Below are 16,670 nucleotides of genomic sequence, written 5' to 3' on the forward strand. Positions count from 1 at the left end.
TAAATTGATCTATTCCAAAAGATAAGATTGTAGGTGTCTAAGAATCGTGAAAAGGAGAGTCTGGTGAGCAAATTTCTAGACAGTAGATGCTCATCCCTTTTAAAAGATGCAAAGTACCCAACAATGTGAGGAACTTTAATAATACTGAAAGTTCTTAAAAAAAAAAAAGCCTCCATAAAAGGGTGGATAAAATCAAGTCACTGCCTTGATTGGTCTATGACAGGGGTAGGCAACCTTTTTGTGAGTGCATGCCAAAACCAGCAAAATCTCTGACTCAAAATTTTTCTGCGTGCCAACCCTAATTTTTTGAGAACATGTTATGCCTACTTAATATCTCTTAAGGTGTATGTATGTGAAGAACCTTGAAGAAATAATAAAATTCATTCGAGCGACAAAAAGACAGTATATGATGATGAAAAATACATTTATTTTTTAATGTATACATGTACACTGATAGTCTGACAGAAAACTTTATGACTCCATTTGATATTATCAGTGGGACTTTTGCTGCTGCATCACTGATGACAGAGATTTTACATGAGGTTTATATTTCGTGACCTTCAGAGATATGCACGAGCTACTACTTTCATCCGTCAGGCTACTCCTATTACGAGACTTAACAAAATTCATCACTGAGAACAAAGATTCACAATTGTAAATGGAAGATTATAAGAGAGGATTTCGTGTGCCAGCAAAACTTACTGGCGTGCCATGTTTGGCACGCGTGCCAGGGGTTGCCCACCCCTGGTCTATGACATTTTTAATGAAGCAATAATTGGGTTGGGTAATTATAACCTAGTGTGGCCACTCTCAAGCATTTCATATCTGTTTTTCTGATTTACCACAATATCCCAATGAGGTTAGAGTTATTATCCCACCATGAAAGATGAGGAAAATGAGTCTAAAAGAATTCAAGGTAGTAGTGAGTACATCTGAGGACTGGATTCTAACTTATCTTTAGAGTGTATGCCTTGTCTCTGTGTCACACCCACCTCCTACTTCCTAAACCCACAGTTCAAAACTTTTGTCAATAACAAGACTATTATGAACCAACATCTGAATGTCCAGAAAAGGCAAATGTCACATGATCTCTCACCATCCAGCTGTAATTCTTGATACTCCTGAGAACATCTCAGTTCTTCTATGGCTCACAAGTCAATTCACTTCCATCGCCAAAGCTAATCCAGAGCAAAGGAAACCATTAAACTGAAATAGTAACATTCACTTCTAGATAGATGCCCAGTTGCTCATATTGAGTCTGCTACATAGAGACCCTAGTCAACATCTATCATCCAGCCTAGTCTATTGCCCATGCTGACACTCTGTTCTCTAACTTCTTTCTCTGTCTTCTTATACCACGGGCACTCCCTATATGAATCTATCCCTCAAATCCCATTGCTAAAAACAGCACATGCTTGAAAGCCCATGAACTTTCCCAAATTGTTCACAACCACAGGGGCCAAAAGGGCTCCAAGCACCGTTCCCCTCCTTTTGATTCTGTGCAGCCATCACACATGTTTTGAATGACCGCACATTCTGTAAGATCCTAGGCAAAAGAGAGCTAATACAAAACACAAACATTTTAGAGGACATCGGTGTTCCTTTTAAAGTTATTTTGACAAAGGAAAGCTTCAAGTTACTATGAAATTTTACACTCTCCACTGCTGTTCAACAAGACTTTAAGGTTTACTCACTCAATGGGCCTCAGCAACTTATATCTCCCTCTCAGTTCAGAGTGCTCCTGTTTTCCCCACAGGCGAATGGGCTGTGATCGGTTGTGGTTCCCAAAGGACTCATACCCTAAAATAGATTTTTAAAATTTTATTAACTAAACATCTATTTTTTTGCAAATCTAGCATTCCGTATTCTCTCTGTGCAATGCAGCATCTATCAGAAACACCATTAAACAATAACAGGTAGTGCTTATGCAACACAATTTACTGTGCCTGCAAGGACCAGTGGTTTGTTACATGCATTATGCACTAGTGTAACAGATCTTTCCAGGTTTTAAATGTGTGTGTGTGGGGGGGGGGGGGGTCAAAAGGTCACTGATATTAACACTGGACTAGGATTTCTTTGTAATACCAAGCCGTAGCCTAATGTCTGGCATAGAATAGCGATACAATAGAAGCTTATGAAAGAATTTGGGGTTATAAATGTCTGTGTTTGTAATGGATTCACTGATTTTTAAAGTGCTAAACTTAGAGATTTGAGGGGAGGAGTGAGGAAGAGGAGAAAATGTTTTCCCTTTGCTCTCTGGCCAAGCATTAGTCCTTCATTCCACATGCCTCTGCTTCACTTAGGATTCTTAGTCGCAAGCAACAGAAACTGATTCTAGTGGTAGTAGTGGAGCAGGCATGAGTAGCTCACAGGACAGCTGGGGAGAAGAGAGAAGGGGCTTGGGCGATGGGCAGGACCAAGGGTGAGCTACCCACCTGAAAGATTTATCTAACGCTGTGCCTTCAAGATCCTGGGCAGGTGCACCCGCCTGACTGAGCCCAGACTGCATGCCATGCCATAGGTTCCAGGGGCCTGGGGAAGCAAGTGTCTGGCATTTCCCAGCTTCTATGATGAGAGGTGGCACTGACTCTTACTATGGCTCATAATATGGGAATTCCCCGAAGATGGAAAGGGATTCGCAAGTTAGGCAGCCAATGTTTATGAAAGAGTCCACTATACTTCCAGCTGGCTGAAACCCCAGGGTTCAGCGTTCTAGATTTCTTCTCTCCTTTGCCTTTTTGGCATACCTGCTTTGACAACCCTCAACACTGAATAAACACAATCACTGCACATCACGGGCCTCAGCTGTTTAAAAACCACTGAGGAAGTCCCGGCTGTTTAAAAACCACGAAGGAAGTACACACAACTGGTCATGAGTCTTTTGTCTATTTCTAGTAAAACTCAGTCAGTCCAATGGTTCTAAACCCACCTCTAACCCCTTCCTCACCCCATAGAAATGTAATTCTGTACATATATTCAGAGAGATGTGCCCCAGGAAATTCTGATGCTTTTTTCTGGTTGGCAAACATGTTTTAGTTTTGTTTTTTTTCCCCACTTTCCACAGCTTCTTTACAAACCATTTCTATTTTTCCGCATTCCCCCACTGCTATTCCATCAACTCAACCAATGACCCTCCCATTAGCTGGGAAAACTAGGCCATCTGACGCACGCTCACTCACTACCAACTCCTCTCCCCTTCACCTTATCATTTCTTCTGTCTTTACCCACTCCATTTTCCTGCCCTCCTTTGTTAGTTCTTGTTTTCCTAAGGCCAAACAGGCTGCCAGTGCTCACATGGATGCTCTTTGGTCCAATCTGAGACCTAGTACTTATCTTCCCTTTGACTGTGTCTTTGACCTCATTTCCATGATGCTTAATCCCCTTTGGTCCTGAAACATTCAAGTCTCACCTGACCTAATAACCCTCAACTTGACCCTGCTTCCTGTAGACCACCTTCTAGTTCCCCTTGACACGCCCCCCCACTCCCCTCCCCCTTCATCCTTCACATGCAAGGATTTGAAAGGAGTGGTTTGTTCTCATGGATGCTTCATTCTCCACTCTCCGTAAATTGCTTCCAAGTTCATTCTCAACACACATGCTGCTCTTTCAGTGTCACCCATGGCTTCCCAATGGCCTCTTCTTAGTTTGTGTCCTTGACCTCTCAGAAGCATCTGACCTTATTGAAAACCCCTTTCCTCCTGATGTGGCTTTTGGTACAAATATCCCTCCTAATTTTTCCTTCTACTCCTCAGATGATACATTCTTGGTCTCCTCAGCTGGGCTTTCTCCTCTTCTTCTATTTTTTTTTCCCTCTGGCCCTTCTCATTGCTTTAGCTATAACCTCAAAGTAAATGGCACCCAGATACGTGCCATCAATCCTGATCCTTCTACTCATCCTGAGGTTCAGATCTTTCCAGCTGGTAACTTTTAAAGGGTGCTCAGGCCCTTCTCCTACCCCATTTCTTCTTCCTTGACTCCTTTTAAGAATTGATTGTGGTAAAATATACATAACATAAAATTTGCCAATGAAAGCACTTTTAAGTGCACAGTTCAGTGACATTAAGTCTATCCACATTGTTGTGCTCCTCTGAGTGTTAAGAACACGGGCTCTGCGGAGTCTAATCTGAGTTTCAATCCCAGCTCTATGGCGCTGGCTGAGTCTCTCCACCTCTCTGGCCTCACTTTCCTCATCCTGTTATTCTCTACTGTTGTTGGCTACGCTGTCACCGTCCTGAAGTAATAACAGTTTTGTTCATGTGTGAACAAAACACCCTCAGAGGACTTGTCTTGCGGGAGCTGGTGCGGGAAGTGAAGAGAAAGTGAGAGGTTTGAAGACACGGATGGGTTATAGCCAGAAGTAGAAGTTTGGATATATTGGAATGGGATTGTCAAATCTGGCATTGGCCTGGCTTTATGACACAAATAGCTCCACCTACACCCGTCACACAGAGGAAGGGAAAACAACCAGTAAAACTGTTTGGGTGGCTGCTTCATTTTTCAGGGAGGGGAGTAATTGATCATCAAGTGACAGGTAAAACCTCCGTGAAAGTTGAAAAGGCAGTTTGTGTTGTGAGAATTTGCCCAGGAAAGAGGAGATTTGGCAAAATTTGATGTGTATACCTTTTAAAACACCTTCTTAAATCCTGCATTTGAGAAGCATCAAGGATCTCAAAAGGACACTCTAGTTGTTTGTTGCTGTTATTTTGAAGGAAAGTCTGCTTATGAAAGTTGGGGATTCTAGCAGATCCCTCCTGAATGTTAAGAAATATTTTATTTGTATTTTAGTATTTATTTATTTTTGGACCGATCTTATCCACCTCTCACATCCTGCCCAGTGCCTGTCACAGAAGAGGTGCTCTAGCACTATCTTCTGTGTTGGTAATGAAGAGGTGAAGTATTTAATCTTTAATTAAAAATTATTTTTATTGATTTTAGAGAGGAAGGGAGAGCGAGAGAGAGAGAGAGTTAGAAACATCACTGACGAGAGAGAATCATCGATTGGCTGCCTCCTGCATGCCCCACACTGGAGATCCAGCCCTCACCAGGGCATGTGCCCTGACAGGGAATCAAACCGTGACCTCCTGGTTCATGGGTGGACACTCAACCTCTGAACCACCCCAGCTGGGCAGCAGGTGAAGTATTTGCGTGCCCGGATTCTACTTTCCCTTTTAGACTGTGTTGAAGTATAGACACTCACGAATTTCAGCCCAGAATGTCACAGAGTAAGGATAGAGCAGATTGCCCTGTACGAAGCACCTTTATCTCATTCATTATGGGCAACTTTGGCCCTCCGTTTTTCTCATGAAGAAACTGAGGTTCAGAGTGGTTAAGTGAGTTGCCCAGGGTTTCACAGCTAATAAGCTGTCCAGCCAGCCTAACTGAGCACCAGGGCTACAAACACATTTGGCCGCACAGCAGCCTGTTTGGAGCTAGACCTTGGCGGGTGGCCTTGAGGTTTCAGTACCGCCATCTAGGCATGTGGGCGAGGCAACACTTCCCTATTGGAAATGTCCCCACTTGGAGCCCAAGCATCTGACATAAACTGGAGGCCTCAGCTGGACCGTTGGGGCATGTGCTCAGCCCCTCCACCTCCCACTTTTTTTTCTTTTCTCTTTTTTTTTAACCAGAGGCCCCTTGGCTGGCATCTGCTCCCTGGATGCGCCCCCTCCTCTTGCCCCAGAGAGCGCGTGTCCACCCAGGAGCGCAGGCTGTGCGCTCTAGCGGCTCGCAGTGCGCCCCAAGTGCCCGCCAGCAGGCGCGTTGCCTGTTCGCACCTTGGGGACCACCCCACTCCCACCCACGGAGACCGCCCCAAGGCCTCTGCCCTCCTAGAGCTTCTGGCGGCCGGCCGTGTCCCGTCCGAGGGTCCCGCATACCCCAGGGGGCGGAGCGAGGGCCCAGACGTCGGGGCGGAGAACCAGCCCAGGGCCAGCGCGCCCTCCCAGTGGCTGCCCTGGGCCCACGTTCCGACGAGCGCGGCCAGCGGCGGCGGCGGGAGCTGCAGTGAGCGCGGCGCTGGGGCGCAGCCAGGCGGCCGGGCGGGCGGGGGCCAGAGGCTGAGCCCGGGCCAGCCAGCCGGGGAGCCAGCCGCGGAGCCAGCCGCGCGCACAGCTCTGCCCGCAGCCCCCTGAGCGCATCCCGGCCGCCCCTCGGCTCTCCCCGAGTCTATCCAAGCCCGCCCCCCGCCCGAAGTGCCCATCAATTTCCTTGAGTGACTACAGCGTGTGTTTTCTCTCTCTTTCTCCTTTCCCCTCCCTGTGTGCCCTTCTCCAGGATGGCAGAGGCAGAATTGCACAAGGAAAGGCTGCAAGCCATAGCCGTAAGTCCACTTTCATTTTATTTTCTTGCTCTATTGTCTGGGATGCAAAGGGACCTGGAGTGTTTTGGGCCATGGACATTCCAGCACAGTAGCCGCGGGGCATGTGTTGGGGGGGGGGGATAAAAGTCTGTCAGGGCTCAGCTATGCTGCTTTTTCTTTTACAAGATTGAAACCCCCAGGCGCGCGTTGGGCTGGGGATTTGAATGTGGAAAATTGGCTTAGAAATAAGATGCTACTGGGCTTTGGGGAAAGCCTAAACAGACACGTGGTTGGAGGGAGATGCTGGGAGTGGGGGCGCTGGGGCGGGGGGCGGTGATTCCTGGAATATTATCACCCCATGCTCAGGGATACCTCTGACTTCATACCCTGGAGAGCGAGAGCTCAGTGGCCAGAACGGCGCTGCCATCCCCTCTGCGGAAACCGTTCTCTGCTAAGTGGAAAACCAGCAGCCGCCCCGCTGCCAGCCACGCGGTAGAACCTCCTCCCTGAAACCAGGCAGGAGCGTTAATTTTCCCTGTTCTACTTGATATTGACAAGGGCACTGGCCCAAGCCACCACCCGGGAAGGGTCTGGGGATTTCTCATAGCTTATGTGGGTCCTGGGAGTAATATTCCAACAGAACCTCTCTCTTATGGGTATGGATAATGTAAAAACCTACTTTCAGCATACAAAGGAGCAACCAGTTTTGGCTAATTGTATATGCACTTTCAGAAAAGTGTACCCATATGTATTTTGAGAGAGAGAGAGAGAGAGAGAGCTCTCGGAGACTGCCTAGATTTGAGCAAGCTTGCACAGTGTTGCCAATGATCTACAGATGTGGTATTTTTACTGGAGCCACCACAGCTGGATTATATATTTCCTCTGCAGATGAGGGAATGATTACTGCTGCTATATGAAATAATAACAATTAAAAGAGAAGGTCTGTTAACATATTGGCATACAGGAATCTCCAGACATTTTTCTACTTAAGTACTTTTCTTTCCCCCCTTTTGGTCCAGGAGTTCCCTGGAAACACATAAATTTATTGGAGAAATAGTGTGTAATGTTCTGGAAGCAACGCGTATTAAAGTGTTTTTAAAATCCTTTGGACAGCTTCTTCACTGGGCAAAGGGCATGCAGGCCCTTCTTTTTTTAAAGAAGCATTTGATATGGTGTCCGTGGCTCTGAGACCCTCGTTATCAAACTCTCCAAGTCGTAAATGTCTTAGAGAGGTCACCACTGAAGTGAGAAAGTTGGTTGGCAATGTTGAAATGCTGTGGTTTGCCCATCGAGCAATCTTAGAGTTCTGGTCCTCAGAGCTCAGGAGGGCTGCTCTTTCTTTCCTGTCCCTTCCCCTTTTGTGCATGTGGATCTTGATGGTTAACGAAGTTGTTTCTGGTTTCTGAAGTGAGCGGCCAGGCAGTGTGGCCAGTGTGGCGTGCGCTCGATAAGAATGGAGACATTCAGTTATTGGTGCCATGTAGCTGGTGGGTGTTTTTATATCAACTGAATAATAGGCTGCTTGAACCGTCCCTGAAGTGGCTGCTCCAGAGGACAGTCGGTTGCCCCCACAGGCTGCTGCTGAAAGTGCCCAACAGTTGGCACAGTTTCTGCCTTTGCACGACCAGCTTTGCTGGATGCCCGAGGAACAGCTGAGCTTCATGAAAGGACTTGCTTTCTGAACGGGGAGCCAGGAGCAGCCAACACCCGGGCCACCCCTTTCCAAACGGGGTTGAGTAACCCCAGTAGGGCCCAGTGGAGTTTCGAGAAAGATCTAGACAGTCTTTTAGAATTCTCCTCAGTGTGTGCGAAGAATAAACACAAATACTCGTGCTTGTTTAGTTATGGACTTGAGTTTCCCTAGATACTGGGAAGCTATTGATGATTCTCTTGAATGTATCAGCCTCAATGAATTACAGGGTCCCCCAAAATGTATAGACAGTGTTTATTAAAATACATTTCACTTAACAGCTATCAGTTGTTAAAGTGTGTATACATTTTTTGGGGGGACACCCTGTATATGTTATTGTCAGTGCAGGTTTTCTAACAGTGAAATCAGTCTGTAAGTGTGTGTGTGATTGTGTGTGTGTGTGTGTGTGTGTGTGTGTGTGTGACAGAGAGAGAGAGAGAGAGAGAGAGAGAGAGAGAGAGAGAGAGAGAGAGAGAGAAGAGAGAGAGAGAGAGAGAGAGGAGTGGGAGTCTTGTGACCATATGAGTCATTCACTTTTTGCCGTGCTTTGGCTTTAGTGAACACTCTCCAATCCAGCAAACCCTGCCTCTGCCACCTTCTTGCAGTGTTCAAGGGTCCCGGAGGCGCTCACAAGCCTGCCCTCAGAGCCTCGCTCTCCTGGAGTCTCAATGGAGATGGGAGGGAGGATGAGGACGAGTCCTCACCTCTTCACCAGCTTGGGCTCCTCTCCAAGAGGCAGAGCAGATAGACTGGGACTACAGTCAGTAGGTCTGGGGCAGTCTTTAGTCTGGGTCTCAGTTCGGTCATCTGGAAGATGGACTCATGAGTTCTACCTATCTGTGGCATAGGAGGTGAAGTACCTGGCAATACATTTGCCATTGGATGGTGTTGAGGCAGAGCCCCCAATTCCTGTCAGCACTGCTGCCTTGTCCTGTGGGGGTCAGAGGCAACCTGTCGGAAGGGGAAAGTCTGAATAGCCATGTTTATCCTCTCCTTTCACTCACTGAAGGCCAAGGCTCTGTTCTTCCTCTGGCTTCTTCAGATACAGGTGCAGTGACATCACCTGAGGATTCATTCAACATGTAGCTGTAGAATGCTTCCCCTGGGAAGTTACTGGCAACACCCAAAAGTCAGTGTCGCCACGTTTCAGCCACCAGAGGGAAGATTTTACCCTTTGTGCACGGAAGTTCTGGAAGGTCTTGTGAGCAGCATCCCTGTCATCTGAAGAGAATGAAATACCCCAAAACTCTGGCTCTTTAACCGAATCTTCCAGATGAGTCCAGAGACCAGTCAATGAGCACAGGTGAATCTCATTCTGTTTCCTGCCAAAAGCAGCACAAAGTCCATCTTTGGTCACTGTCTCTGTTCCCAGGTGCCCCTTTCATCTGTAGGGACACTCCCCTCTCCCACAGCTGTAAAGTTAAAAGTCAGCAAAATGCTTCTGTGGCAGAATGAATGTGATTGACAAATCAGTGATTGGTAATACAGTTGTCATTTATGGAACATTATTCACCAAGGCACGGTGTGATATGCATTTGTTTGTTTTTTAACCTTAAGCTGTTAACAGTCTAATGAAGGAAATAGAAAAGCACATAAACAATACAGTGCAGAGCCAGGAGCCCTGATGCAAATGAGCACACTCGTGGGGCATGTAAACCAACTTGGAGGACCTGTGAACACTTCCCCAGAGAGGAGACACTTGAGCAAGGTTTGAATTGGGGGTAAAATAAAATATAAAGTAACAGTATAACCTTCCCAATGAGCAGAAAGCATTTACTTATTTGTTTGTTGTTAGGTTTTTTTATTATTTATTTGGATCAGTTAGTATGAGAAAGGAAAAGCCAAAGACATGAAGAAGTTAAGTCAGTCAGCAATGGTATAAGCTCAGTAATGAGACTGAAGTGCATTTTAACACCCACTCTGTCATTTAATCCTAATACCAAACTGATGAGGTGGAACAACGATGTTACCCATGTTTTATAGATGAAGAGCCCAACATTAACAGATAGTGTCAAGCCAGGATTTGAACCCACACCGCAGGGCACTGGAGCCCTTGTATTGACGAGCTGCTCCCAAGATGGCGGCAGCCTCTCACGATTTTCCCGTGAGCTCGCTGTGCAGCTGTTTCTAGCAGCCTCCGTGTGTGTCCATGCGGGAGAAGCAGACTGACTCAGTAGCATTGGGAAAGTCTGAGACAAACCAGGAGGCCCACATCCTTTTGAGAATCTTCCAAGCTGAGTTTCAGTGCATGGGAACCCCCGATGGAAGCTGGAACTGAATGAGTAACAGTCCCTTGGGGAAGAAGTGCTGGGTCTCAATGGAAACCAACTCTCGGGGAAGATGTGATATCTGCACATCCAAGAGGAAGAGAGTTTTCCTTGGGCACATGCAAAGATAACTAAATATCACAGAGCTGGTCTTGGGCAAAAGTCCTCAGAGCCAAGTGGACAAGGCCTCGGGCCTGCTCCAGGGACCAACGTGAGTGTGTGCCTATGTGCTGAGATAGGAGATGTCAGTGTCGCCTACACTCTGTCTTTAGTAAATGTTGTCATTGAATCAGAACCCACTCTATGGAATAATAAAAACGATCTTTTGCATTTGTACAGCACTTTATGTTTTTTAAAAGCAACCTACGCATTACCTTAATTCTGAACTGTTCGAGGTAGGTCTCATTATCTCCACTTTACAATTGAACATGCAGAGCTATCCAAGCTCACACAATGAAATGTGGAGGAAGTGTATTGCGTCCAGACTCTCAGTTCTTTGTGTTAGTGGCACAGCTGGCCTTGGATGGGCGCTCTGCTAGGGGTTGGAGCTGCCATAGGATCCTTCTGAGCTAGAGTCCTAGGAGGGTGGGGGAAGGGCTGGGGTTAGGTGGGCCTGGATGTGCCTCTTCGGAATCTGCCCTTTTCTGAGTCTCGCTTTGGGCCCCTGTCCCTCTTGAAACGCTTGCCTCAAGGGTGGGGGTAGTGGGTCTGTGGCTCTACCTTACCCTGTTTTCTGTTGAGAAGGCCTGTGTGTAGGTGGGTAGTGCAGGCTGGCTCTGCCCCGCACTTTGCAGGGAAACACTTTTGGTGTTTCCTTGGATTCATCTCTCAGCGCCTCTTCATAAGGCCTTACGTACCAGGGTTGGAGTGTGGGACCAGGGGCCAAGGAGGCCAAGCAGCCTGCTTTCCCCCAAGCCTCTTAGATGGGCCTGCAGAGCCTGAGCAAAAGATCCAGCCCAGCCCCACTGCCCAGGTCAGGGATCCCTCAGGGGGTCAACAGACTTAAACCCAAGCCTACAGTCACGAAAATGACAAGGTTATGGGGCCACCCCCATACATGTGCCCTGTGAATCTCTGCCAGTGGCAGGCAGCTGGCAAAGGACTGGAGAATTGAATATGCTGGCCCCTTATTTGTTATCTTCCATCTCAGAGACACAGATGATGCCCTGCTTCTAAAGTTCCAAGTCAAGACCCCCCCAAAATGGGTTGTCCAGGACATTGGTGCTGAGGAAGGGGTCACCCCAGCTGAGTCTGTAGGGCCACCCAGCAGATAGTTAACACTTGGAGCCCCTTTGGAGCCATTGCCGACTCTGGGAGTGCTGAAGCAGGCCTTGCACAAACATTCACAAGGGCCATACACCTCTCTAGACGCTTTTTTGGGTACCTCTGAGTAGTTCAGGCTTTAGCTTCTTGGGCCAAAGAGCAGCTTTTTGGGCAAGGGCCTGAGAAATATAGCAGTCATTATTAAAAAGCCACCAGGAGGCGTATGGGTTACTATTTGTCAATATTTAGAGGAAAACCAGGGCTCAGTAGAGGCAAGTCTACATTTCTTTGGGGCTACTCAACACTTCTGGGAACCCTGCTGTGGGTCTTTTGAAGTACCCACATTTTATCACTGATCCCTTTTGGAGATGTTACCAACTCGCTTGGCAGTAAGAGTTGGTCATCATGTGGTATGACAATGACTGAGACATCAAATGGACATTGACCATGGTCCCTTGGGCTGGTAGCACAAGTTAACGAGCATGGATTCTGGTTTCCAAAGCGTTGGCTCAAGTTTGGCTGTTCTCTTAGTGTCTGTATGACCTTCCTGTGTCTCGGTTTCCTCATCTGTCAGATAGGCATAATGATCTTACCCACCTCATGGAATTACTCTGAAAGTTATTTGAGAATTTAATGTGAAATGCTCAGAGCAAGGATGCAGAAAAAACAGTGTTTTATTTATACTAAGTGAATCAACAAATCATAACTCATGCATCTTTACACAGAGAGTGGACACCAAGGGCTAAAGATGAAGTCAATTCAATTCAACATTTTTGCCAAGCTGAAAAATTTCAGATGAAGATAGTAACTGCTGAAAGTTTCCAACACATGAGGAGAGTAATAACAATAAAAAGAATTGTGTATGGTGGGCAGGAGTTGCAAAAGGCTCCGGTGGCCAGCACGTAACATAAATGAGTGACACAGATCGAGTGGGAAATTGTGAGAACCTGGAAGGCAGATACAGTTTTGATACAGTTCATGTATCAAATTTTAATGTTGACACAATAAAATTTCTTTTGGTCAACAGGTCGACCTTTTGTGACCTCCAGATGTAGGTAGAGCTTGAACTTTACAATGTGCTTTCCTTATGCTTAACTTATTTGAATGTCATAAGGATACCGCACGCCCTAGATCTTTCATAATGTTACAACAGCAGGTTGTATTTTCACCAGGACTTTGTGAGTTTGGTCTCCAAATATTTGAATCATTGGGGAAAAAGTGCTTTTTGTTATATCTTCTGATATTATGTCAGCTCCTTGCAATCACTGACATTGTATCTCAGAATATTCCCATCTAGGTAGGTGATTGCTGTCTCAAAATTAACAGAAAAATTTAAAAGACAATTAGTACCTTGAAGTGAGAAAGTCCTGTTATTACAGAAGTATCTTTAAGAACAAGGTATGCAAACTGGTTTGGCTCAGTGGATAGAGCGTTGGCCTGCGGACTGAGGGGTCCCGGGTTCGATTCTGGTTGAGGGCATGTACCTTGGTTGCGGGCACATCCCCAGTCGGGGGTATGCAGGAGGCAGCCAATCGATGTTTCTCTCTCATCGATGTTTCTAACTCTCTATCCCTCTCCCTTCCTCTCTGTAAAAAAAATCAATAAAATATATAAAAAAGGAACAAGGTATGCAAATCTGAGCCTATCACATATCACCCAGGGTGTGTGAGATGATTTCAATGTATTACTCTCAAGTAATAGACAATATAGGGACATCCAATTAGGCTCAGAACTTCTAATACTAGGAGCAACTTGGGCATAGACTTTTTGCCAGAAATGGAGGAACACAGATTCTCAAACTTCAGTGCATTAGGATCACCTGGAGGGCTCTGTAACACACAGATTGCTGGACCCCACTCCCAGAGTGTTTTGGGGGTCAGTAGGTCTGGGATGGGGCCGGAGAATTTGCATTTCTAACGAGTGCCCAGGGGTGCTGCTCCCAGCTCTAGCTGCTGCTCTGGGACATGCTCTTTGAGATCCCTGATGAAGAGGTAGAAGACACATGGCCTGAGTCTTGACACGCGCCACATGCCTGTCGTGACATGCTCAAGGGTTTGTGACGTGTGTATATTTTGAAGAAGTGACATCGAATAAAAGACCCATTCGGTCTTAATTAGTGAGAGCTTAAACATAGCTCAGTTTGAGAGAGATGGAATTGTGTTCCTCTCACATCAAGGGGAGGTCTTTGTCTTGGGATTGCTTTAATTTATTTAAATAAAGTGAATTTTTTCTGACTACTGGTCACTTAAAGGGTCTGCTTGGGATTGGCTGATCAAAACAATGGGCAGCAAAACTCACTTGGGGAGGTCCTAGGGGGTGCCTTGGTAAGAGAGGAAGTCATGCAGTAGAGCAGACACCAAGCAGTGCAGTGGGAGGCCTTTTGAGAAAGATGTACCATACATATTACGATGCCATAGATCAGGGGTCCTCACACTTTTTAAACAGGGGGCCAGTTCACTGTTCCTCAGGTCATTGGAGGGCCGGACTATAGTTTAAAAAAAAAAACTATGAACAAATTCCTATGCACACTGCACATATCTTATTTTGAAGTAAAAAAAATAAAATTGGAACAAATACAATATTTGTATTTGCATGTGGCCCGCGGGCCGTAGTTTGAGGACCCCTGCCATAGATGGAGAGGTCCCCTAGCAGATCAGCCAATCAAGCCTTGTGGCAGCCACTCCAGCCTGCAGACACTGCATCTCAATGCAGCTGCTTTGCTTGTGGGCAACTCTAGCAAGATCCTGGGAGGGGCAGTAACTGAGGTTTGCTTACTTAATGATGGTCAGTGATTCTCCTAAGCCAGTCTGGGTGCACACAAGCATGGCTTGTCGTTGGCTTATCTAAGAGGAGTTTATTCTTGCAAAGATGTCATACAGGCTTCCCTTACTCTTTTTTGTAGCAGCCACTGTTTGAGCCAAACCTTCATATTCAGAAGGATTCATCCTCACCCAGACTCTTCTCTGTCTTAAAACACAAAATACAGAGGCCACACCGTACAGATGAGGCCGAAGAGAGCATGGATGGACGGTGGGCAATGGCCGTGGGGTGAACTTCACAGAGGAAAGTGCACAGATGAGGGCTGTGGGGTTGGGCGAGTCCCGCACAGCTGAGACCTATTTCTGACAGGAAATGCCAGCAGAAGCAGAGGTTTGTGTGGGGTGGTACATGCTGGAGCAACATGTGCCCTTGGTTCATTATTATGTCAGTCTTTTTCATTAGTCTCATGTTGAATGAAAATCTTCAAAAGGAGATTATGAAACACATACACACACAGAGACAGACACACAGAGACCAGCCTATTTCCATAATGCTTGAGCAGATGTTAAAAATACTTTGGGGTAAGTCTTTGACTCTAGTATCAGTGCTTCTGTAGCATCATACAGACTTAGCTAGAAGAAAGGAAGGGCAGCCTGGTACCTTTCCCTTGCCTAAGATGGAAGGGGAAAGAAAGCCACATGCTCCCCCAAGATGAAAGGGCAGTGGGCCAGATGTCAGAACTCATCTCCCTGCCCATCATTTCCCCTCGGGCGGCCTATGTTACTACCCCACGGGCTTTTGGGCTCTTAAGAGTCTGTGCCTACCAAATGCCTTCAAGGCATATGTAAAACCTGCCCTCACTGTTTTTGCTGAATTCTACTGGTTTACTTTCTATTCTAGGTGGGTGGGATTCCCCTCCCCCACCCTTTCTTCTAAATTATAACCAGTCATCTGAGTATTCACTTTATTTTTAAATTCAGGGCTGAAACTTAAAACGTTGAGGGTTATAAAAAAATGTTCTTCTTAAGCAAAAAACATGCTTGAAGATTTAACCCCTTTGGTGGTCGGCAGGGGATCTTCTTTCCTGGAGTTTGAGTGATAATGCCAACAACTTTGAGGCAACTGGATACCACCCGGGGCTTCAGGATTTGGGCAGCTGGGACAGTGTGCCTGTCCCACATGTGACATGATAGATATGCTGGGGTCTAGGACAGGTGGCGGCTCTTGGCTGAGAGGCATGGAATCAATCCAGTGGCTTCCCCCCAGGCTCCTGGTTAGTCTTTTTACATTTTAAATTTATTTTATTGCTATTCTTTGCATGTTGCTAAAATCCCTTGAAGTCAAATCTTTTAAAATCTTAAAATCTAATACTTAAAGGAATATGAAGATTTTTATTCAGTTTTGTTGTTAACCTTTTAGTCTGTAGTTTTTCTCTCTCCCCTCTCCCAAGACAGTGGAAAACACTAATAAAGGCTCTGGCTCTTTCTTGCTTTACTTATTCTTTTCTTTTTCAATTACAGTGGACATTTATTAGATTCAGTTGTAAAACATAGTGATTAGGTATTTATATATCTTACGAAGTGACCACCTCAATAAGTCTAGTACCCACCTGGCACCATACATCGTTACTACAGTATTTTGACTATATTCCCTATGCTATACTTTATATTCCTGCGACTATTTTATGAGACTGACGCGCTACCTACTGCGCTAACGAGGCACCTTCCTGTGACTATTTTAATAACTGGCAGTTTCTGCTTCTTAATCCCTCTCATGTTTTTCACCCAGCTCCTGAGACCCCTCTCATCTAGTGACCATCAGTTTGTTCTCTGTATCTGTGAGTTTGTTTCTGTTTTACTTTGTTCTTTAAGATTCCATGTATAAGTGAAATCAGATGGTATTTGTCATTATTATCTGTCTGACTTATTTCTTAGTATAATACCCTCTAGGTCCATCTATGTTGTCACAAATAGTAAGATTTTATTTTTTTAAGGCTGAGTAATATTCCATTCTATTTATGCACTACGTCTTCTTATCCATTTGTCTATCCATGGACACTTAGGTTGCTTCCATATCTTGGCTGTTGTAAATAATGCTGCAATGAACATAAGGGGACATATACGTTTTTAATTAGTGTTTTGAATTTCTTCAGATAAGTACCCAGAATTGGAATCACTGGGACACAAGGCAGCTCCATTTCTAATTATTTTAGGTAACTCCACACTGCTTTCCACAGTGACTGCAGTAATCTGAAGTCCTACCAACACTGCACGAGGGTTCCCATTTCTCCACAGCCTCCCCAACACCTATTTTTTGTTGATTTATTGATGATAGCCATTCTGAAAGGTGTGAGGTGATACCTCATTGTGGTTTTAATTTGCATTTCTCTGAT

The 16,670-nt window shown here is 45.7% G+C and overlaps 1 protein-coding gene across 2 annotated transcripts in view; it reads left to right on the forward strand.

Moving 5' to 3' along the window:
• The window catches only part of PALM2AKAP2 (PALM2 and AKAP2 fusion), a 225,707-nt gene that overhangs the window by 95,991 nt on the left and 113,046 nt on the right, over positions 1-16,670 (forward strand). For both annotated transcript variants that reach the window (XM_081103470.1, XM_081103469.1), the window contains exon 2: positions 6,274-6,319. In XM_081103470.1, coding sequence (XP_080959596.1) covers positions 6,274-6,319 — 46 coding nt within the window. The remainder of the gene's footprint in view (positions 1-6,273; positions 6,320-16,670) is intronic.

The sequence above is a fragment of the Myotis nattereri genome (genome assembly GCF_964212035.1).
Source record: "Myotis nattereri genome assembly, chromosome: 12".
Taxonomy (NCBI): Eukaryota; Metazoa; Chordata; class Mammalia; order Chiroptera; family Vespertilionidae; genus Myotis; species Myotis nattereri.